Source organism: Crocodylus porosus, unplaced genomic scaffold, assembly GCF_001723895.1.
Source record: "Crocodylus porosus isolate Cpor-Errol unplaced genomic scaffold, CroPor_comp1, whole genome shotgun sequence".
Taxonomy (NCBI): Eukaryota; Metazoa; Chordata; order Crocodylia; family Crocodylidae; genus Crocodylus; species Crocodylus porosus.
In genome coordinates, this window is record NW_017728931.1 from 80,365,845 (window position 1) to 80,373,744 (window position 7,900).

Below are 7,900 nucleotides of genomic sequence, written 5' to 3' on the forward strand. Positions count from 1 at the left end.
AGATATGTCTATCCCACAGTAGCTGCACTACCTATTCCGCACATGAGACTGCATTATTTTTAACTGCAGCATCCACTGGGGTTACACATCTACTTTGGTTGTGTCCACACATGTGCTTTAATGTGCATTAACCTATTTTAATATGCATTAAAGCATGACAACAAAAACATGCTTTTTAGCTAGTGCACATTAAAATAGGCTAATGCACCTTCTTCTAGTACCCCTGCAATAGAGGTACTAGATTTAATGAGTATTATCTAAAGTGCATTAATGAACATGCAGACATGCCTGTTGTTACTACTTGTGATTCTAAGTGATCACAACCCTCCTTCTGTTTCTTTCTAATTAAAAAAAGATCCAAATTCGCCAGACTCCAAAAATATTAATGTAAAGATTCATACCGACTACACTGCAAAGCAAATAAAAGTTTACTTTGAAGTACATTGATTTTAAACACACAGTAGTCTGTGAAGATGAGAAAAACAGGTTTCATCAGCAGTGACTATAGGACACACTCCTAAACCTAGCTTCACACCTATTCCTAAATCCAAAATGTAGAGGTCAACATATCTGTGAGTTATTCCACACTGTTGAAGATATCCAGTATTAGCCCATTCCTGAAGCAGGCAAAATACTGTAGCTCATTCTACGTTATTCCAAGGCCAGTGAGGACAGAGATACTGGATAACAAGTGCGATCCATTTAGAGATTTTCCACACATGCATGCACCGCCATACCCCCCCATTGTGAGGGTCTCAATCTAGCTTTCATTTTTGGAAGAGTGCAGTTTTGGGTAGATTGATTCAATCTAATCACAGCTTAAGACCACCACCTGGGACTGAGACTTTTTAGGTAAGACTTCACTACCAAATGGTCCCTACAGAATGTTATACAGGAAAATTCAAGTGTTAGTGGTTGAAGCTTGGTCACTTCTGACCAAAGTGGAAACCATAAATAAAAATAAAAATCAGCCATTCCAAAATTAGCTTGAGGACTGCTGGAGGTCCCTAGCAAGAGTAGGTAGGATAAACATTTGTTTGAGGGTTAAGCAAGAAAAGATCAAACTTGACTGCACAGGCAGAATTCAAGCTGAGCTGCCAGGCAGACCTTAAAGCCAATTGAAAAGGCAGTCTATTCCAAGCAATAGGAAGGATCTTCAGTGCATACCATGCTGGTTTGCCCATATTAAAGAACATCTTCCATTTAGTTGGATAATTCTTGTTTGTCTATTTCTTTTACCCTGCAAGAGGAATTTTTGGACCTGGAGGAAGCAGTCCCTGTATGCTCCCTCAATCGTCATTAACCACGTCAGATCCAGCAGCAGTGTGTGCAGACAAAAGTGCAGCTCCCTGCTGTAACTCAGAATGCTTTGCAGGAAACACTGAGTTACAACGATCTCCTGGACCAAACAGAAGTTCACTATTGGTTCCAGGGGGAAGGGGAATCTAGCTGCTGGCTGCCAGCCTGTAGCTGGTTTTCTCTAGCAACAGCCCCTCCACCCTGCCAGCCAGAGCTGTTTTCAGAATTGGAGGGAGAAAAAGGGAACTGAGGGAGCTTCTTCTAGGGGTTCCCCACCAGTGTTGGAGGGTGGGCTGGGAGAATTGGAGACCTTACACCTCAGAGAAGGAAAGGGGGAGAGCTCCAATTCACCCACCCCACCCCACCCTCCAGTGGGGCCAAAGAAGCCCCAAACTGAACTGCCTCAGCTCCCTTTCTCCCCTCCCATTCTGCAAACAGCTCCAAGGCTGGCAGGCAGCGCAGACACAAGTTACAGAAGATGTTATGCTTTGAAACGTTTTCAACTGAACCCTTATGCAATGAGGGTTCAGATTTTCACCCAATCAGCCACTTTTAAGGGGTCTCCAACCACACACTTCCGTTTGGCCACAACTATAAACTGCTTTCTGTGGCCAGATTGGGTGAAAATTGTCATGCTTTGTATGTACGTCAATAGTGCTGCAAGGTCAGAATCAGATATATTCAACTTCCTAAGTTGAATTCATGTTTCAGGTTGATCAGCCAAAACTGTCTTGCCAATTGGGAGTTTCGATGATTTGTGGGTTTTTCTCCTTTATATTTTATATCGTTCTGGACATCAGGAGGCAAAGACAAAATTTTCAAAATATGTTCCAGATAGGATGTGAGCTGATCAAGAATTCTGCCATGTGGTGCTGACACTGATAATAAACAAGTCTATCAGAGGGCTCCTTCACAGGAAAACTGCTTGGGATACACCTCTGTAGTAACTGCTTGCAAGTTAGAAAAACTGGAAGTTATCTGCTCAGAAAATGTGAACTTATTCACCACTCTTGAGAGCCATCCAGGGTGTTCCATGTTCAGAGTTTGATAGCTTCCAAAATAGAAGATTGATAGCTTCCAAAATAGAAGATGGATGCGTTCCTTTCTGTCAGCTGACAGTGCATTGTGTGATAATGCCCATCAAGATCCACACTTTCGAGTTTTGAACAACTGGTAATTAAGTCATACATGCTAGTCTAAGTGTGGATGCCCATAACATCTGAGGACAAGGTACCTGGTATTTGTAGGTTTGCCCAAGTTAGCTCCCCAATCTGGCCCCAGTGCATCCATGATTAAAAAAAATCATGGCTGAGTAAGCAATGGTACACCTCCAAACACATCCTGCAGTCTGGAAGTGAAATTATCACCTTGTTCATTTGGAATTTTACTGGAGAATAGGACAACCAAAACAAAAGATGAAGAAGTCAAACAAAAGTTGATAATATTTGTGTGTCTGAACACAATGCTACGGCTTAGTAACCTCAGAAATGCGCACACCACCAGAGTATGTTTGGCTTCTATTCAACGAACAGCAACTGAAAAAAAAAAAAAAAAAAAAAAAAAAGACAACAGACCTAGGTTTGAAGACCTGGTACACACTATGACCTGGACTCTCAAGGCTTTCAGGAGCTCCTTGTGATAACAGCATAAAACGTAGCTGAATCAACAGTGAGAGAACAATCTAGGCTCCCATGACCTCCTGCTGGGATCTGCATTTGATAAGCCCTCCAGATAATCGCTGACACAAATAACTTCCCTTCTGAGATTTCCACTACTGCTAGGCACTTTAAAGATTCCTGATGCAATCCAAAGCTCAGGAATCAGTATTGTCTACTGGTACTAGCTGGTTCTATGATAAGCTTCTGGTATTTCCTGTGGGTCACATTGTTTACTAGATGGAAATTTGTATCCTGTAAAGTGGCATAACCTGCCTTTTGCCTTAAAAGATGAGACAATAGAAGTATTACCTAAATGAGGCCAAGTCCTTCAATTATAAGTAGTGAGAGAGAAGAGTTGGCAACTCTTAATATTTCCTTAGGTGCTACTACTATGGGTCCTAGACAAAGCATCAAGGCCACTCTTGTGCTCGCAACAGGCTCTTATGCAAAGGATCCCTGAAGAGGAATGGGAAGAAGGTAAATCGAGATGTAGAAGTGTAGTAGATAGCTTTGAGAAATGTCCAATGCCTGTTTGTTGTATACTAGCAGCCCACACCAAAAGGTAGGGAAAAACAGTTCCTAGAGGTGGGGGCAGGTTTCCAGTGACTGAACACTACAGTAAAACTCCCTGCATCTAAGGATGGAGAGCATTCCTCAGAGAAATTTGCCTTCCTTTCAGCTATTCTGACAGTTTACTCTAGCAATGGGATGAGATCCTCTGCTGTGCTTGGAACTTGTATGGTTCCCTATAAAAGGAAATTATTATGTACATTTTAAAGAACTAAAATGTAGTCCATGAGAGTATGAGGCATTATTTCTGTTCTTTGGCTAAAAAGCACTATCCAAAGGACAAAGTACTGCAAAATCCATGCATCCTCTATGGCAGTGTTTTTCAACCCATGGGTCACAAGAATATATGAAAGGGTCACAAACAAACTTTAAAAATGGATCAACACACTTTAAAAATTAGTTCTCTTTTAAAGGAGAAAATAAACCCATGCAAAACCATGGGTTTTCCCTTGCAGGTTGGCAGAGTTCCAGTCTGCAAGGCTGCTTGGGGCCCCCCATTCCTCACACACTGGGGGGACTTGGGCTTAGGGGTGGCAGGCAGTGGGGTCAGGAGTGAGGGGCACCAGCAGGGGCAGGGGGCTGTTTTCTGCTTAAACTATTTATTGGGTTGGGGCTGGCCACTGATGTTTACAAGTGGTCCTGGCACGAAAAAAAGTTGAGAACCACTGTTCTATAGCACTTTAGATGCCTAGGGCCAGAAGATCCAACTTACAGGGCAGCCAAATGATTCTGGAGCCCTATCAGATAGGGACTAGGCCACCTATTAATTATGTCCTTGTAACCATCTGGCCTACCTTGATGCACTTCCTTCAAATATTTCTTATTCTCCTGTGAAATTTCAGATGGGTAGCTCTCTCCCAACTAAAACCTGTTTGCTACATCTAGTTTTTCTTCATAAAATTGAGGGGGTTGGTAGACTTTTTTGGATACAGAGTATACTAAAGGACAGGGCTAAGATTCAGAGAGACCTAGACAAATTGGAAGACTGGACCAAAAAGAAATCTCATAAGGTTCAATAGGGACAAGTGGTAATTATACATCACCACTATGCTGGTGAACAGAAACAAGGAAATATTAGGGTATGAACAAAAGATACCATTGTCTAACTAGCTGGCAGGTTTATCCAGGCACGGCACTGACTGGACTCAGAATGTAAGTCCTGGTTCTATTTATATTTACAGCTCTCTGACCCTTTGAGCTAAGCAAATCATTTCACCTTAGCAGCCAAAATTTCTCATCTGTGAAAGGATAATGATACTTGGCTTCAACTGCAAAACAGATTTACAACATAAGAGAACTGTACAAGGGCTAGGTATTATTAGCAAAAAACAGATGGATAAAGTCAAACATATCTCAGATTCCAATTTTAAGCTTCAAGCTGAGACCATACAGAAGACTGAGTTGTTGTTAACATTTTAAACTTAAGCACTCTTTTTAATACCAAGGGTCTGATTTCCAGAAATTGAATAAGTGTACTTTCTTGCACAAAAGTAGTTACAGCTGATGAATGTCTATGCACAAACCACCGGAGGCAGAGATGAACATTGAGTTAAGTGACTATCTAGCAATATATACTCACAAGTCACAGTATGTTTATGAACGTACATCTACCTGCTTACTGAAAAGAACTTATAAGCAGCATGCCCTCTAAAAGAGAAAAATTACTTATAGTAGTTAAAGAAATACTACTTACCAGAGCAGACTTTCCAACACCTCCCGAACCAAGAACCACTAGCTTGTATTCACGCATGATGGAAGCGTTGGCTTACCCCCTTGATACCTAAAATACACAATAAATTACTTAGCAATCCTGTACTACAGAAACATTAATTTAGATCTTTATTTTACAGTGTCTTTATGTTAGCAGTTAATTCCTATCCAATTGTCAAACAACAAAAAGCTCTTTTTAACATTAATTTTATATCCACTAACTGCAGAATAGATACCACTCACTATATGAGTAATAACCACTATTATTCTGTAATATTACTTTCAGGGTTAGTATGTATAATGCAGTTTATCACTTATCCACATAGTAAAAAAAGAACCTTTCAGAATATTTTCTTCACCAACAGAACAGGTAAGCTGGTATCTTTTAAAAGAACTGTTTCTCACTCAGTGCTGAAGTTTTCAGTGAATACTTGTGAATGGGACCTATGCTAAGCTTCATTAAACAACTCCTAGTCTTCCAGCTCCCTGAAGACTTGTGCCTACTTATCTTCAGCCCCCAGGCCGCCCTCCACAAAATTAGACACAACCCCACAGCCCATTTCCCTCCCTCATCTTTGCCAGTACTATGTAAAAGCAGCTCTGCTACTTTTCATGCTAAAATCAATCCACAACTAAGCAGTTTGGCACCAGGAACATTTAGCTGGGTGTGTGGGGGGAGGAAGCAAGGAAGTAATCAGCAGGCTGCTCCCTGCCAATGGACAGTCTACTGAACCAGGGTATCAAATCTTTTGTTTAAGGGCATTTTGTCCACTGCTTTATAGATTTCATAGACATTAGGGCTGAAAGGGACCTCACAAGATCATCAGATCCAGCCCCCTACCCAAGGGGCAGGAAGTGAGCTGGGGTCAGATCACCCCAGGAAAATAAGCATCCAAGCATTTCTTAAAAGGTATTGAATAGGTGCTCGCACCACTTCTGGGGGGGAATCTATTCCAGAGTCCGGAGACTCAGACATTTTTCCTTATGTTCAGTCAAAACCATCTTCCAGCAATGGTCTTCCTGTTTGTTCCATCTGTGGTTCTCTTGTGAACCCTTCCCAACTTTTCTACAACTTGGTTAAAGTGCTGACACTTCAACTAGATGCAGTATTTAATTCCTGGTGTGACCAGTGTTGTAGAAGATAAAGTCTCTACTCCTACTCACTTTCCCCACTATATGCATCCAAGGATCAAACAGAGTTCAGAGTGGACAAATCAAATGAACCTTAAATTCTTTTAAGAGGTGCTGCTTTTCAGATACTATCTCTTGCTTTCTCTTTCATGATCATGGCTTTTCGTCAAGCAATGGACCCCTCTTAAAGAATGCTCTTAAAAGAGTTACCTCATGTAAGATGCCGAGCCTTCTGCACTACAAAGTGACCTATAATTTTAGAAATTAATTTTTTTTTGTTACTGGCTATACAAGATCTTTATTATGGAGGCAAGTCCCCCATGATAATACAAGGGTTCTGATTTGATTAAAGGGTCTCTTGATTCGATTTGGCTGCTGAATTGGACCAAATCTCTACTGAATCGAATCGGTGACTGAAGCTTCACACAGCCGTACCGCATAGATTCATAGATTGTAAGGACAGAAGGGACCCTGGAAGTTCATTGGGTCCAGCCCCCTGCACCAAGCAGGAAAAACAACTGGGGGTCAAGTGACCCCAGCAAGGTGACTGTCTAGTCTCCTCTTGAAGATTTCCAGGGTAGGCGATTGTAACAGTTAAATCAGGGGTGGGCAATTATTTTGGGTGGAGGGCCACTTACTGAGTTTTGGCAAGCCATGAAGGGCCACATGACAGGCAGCCAGAGGCAGGTAACTATTAATTTTCTAAATTTTTTAGGGGCCCCGCAGGCCAGCTAGAACAGCCTGGCAGGCCACATGTTTGCCCACCCCTGAGTTAAATAGTTTGCAAGCATCCTGAGGCCGGCCTTCCTTTTACCCTGCCTACTGTCATGTCAGCCCATTGACAAAAGTATGCTATTTTTCAGGGAATGGCTGCTAAGAGGCACTGGAATATCATAATACCACATCTGAAATAATCTAAATAAGATCATCAAATAAAGGACCGCTACCCTAATACTCTCTGCCGTACATGCATTAGGGGTATTTGTTGCACTGATGTCTCTTTGCTCTGCGTTCTTTTTCCATCCCCCCCTGAAACTTCATACTAGAGTCAACTACAAGACATTATCATCATTTCAGATGGTAAAACATTCACTTATCACATAGGTATGCATGTTTTCATCCAAAATTTCAAACTGAACCCTGGACGCACAGAAGGCAAAAGAAGAAATATAGTAACAGACAAAACAGAGGAATAGCTTTTAACTCCAGGATACATTTACCTGAATTAATGCTCAAGATTTCCATACGTGAACTTTTACAGTCAGAGAGTATAAGCCAAAAGAACATCCCTAAAGAACACACTGTAATTACTCAAAAGAAGTCGACCCCCGCAACCAGCCCAGAGAAAAAGCCCCTCAATCTTACCTTCATATACAAAAAAACCTCAATAAATACAGTCCATCTTTGAATTGCTGCTAAAAGCAGCATGTGTTCAGTAATAGAAACCAACTATGAAGCTGATTAAATGCAGCCAACGCTAAGCGTGACAAAATACATGGCCCATATTGCAGAAACATGCCAACTGGCAACCA

General features: G+C 41.5%; 1 protein-coding gene across 2 annotated transcripts in view; it reads right to left on the reverse strand.

Annotated features, from left to right (window-relative positions):
- The window catches only part of RAP1B (RAP1B, member of RAS oncogene family), a 38,524-nt gene extending 33,217 nt beyond the window's left edge, over positions 1-5,307 (reverse strand). The window contains exons 1-2 of one of the 2 annotated variants that reach the window (XM_019543253.1): positions 5,221-5,307; positions 2,534-2,686 (exon numbers count right to left, since the gene is read on the reverse strand). Coding sequence is in view for 1 of the 2 variants with exons in the window: in XM_019543252.1 (XP_019398797.1) it covers positions 5,221-5,277 (57 nt within the window). In the remaining variant the exon portion in view is untranslated. The remainder of the gene's footprint in view (positions 1-2,533; positions 2,687-5,220) is intronic. The other variant, XM_019543252.1, reaches the window with a different exon arrangement.
- Between the last annotated feature and the right edge of the window lie 2,593 nt (positions 5,308-7,900).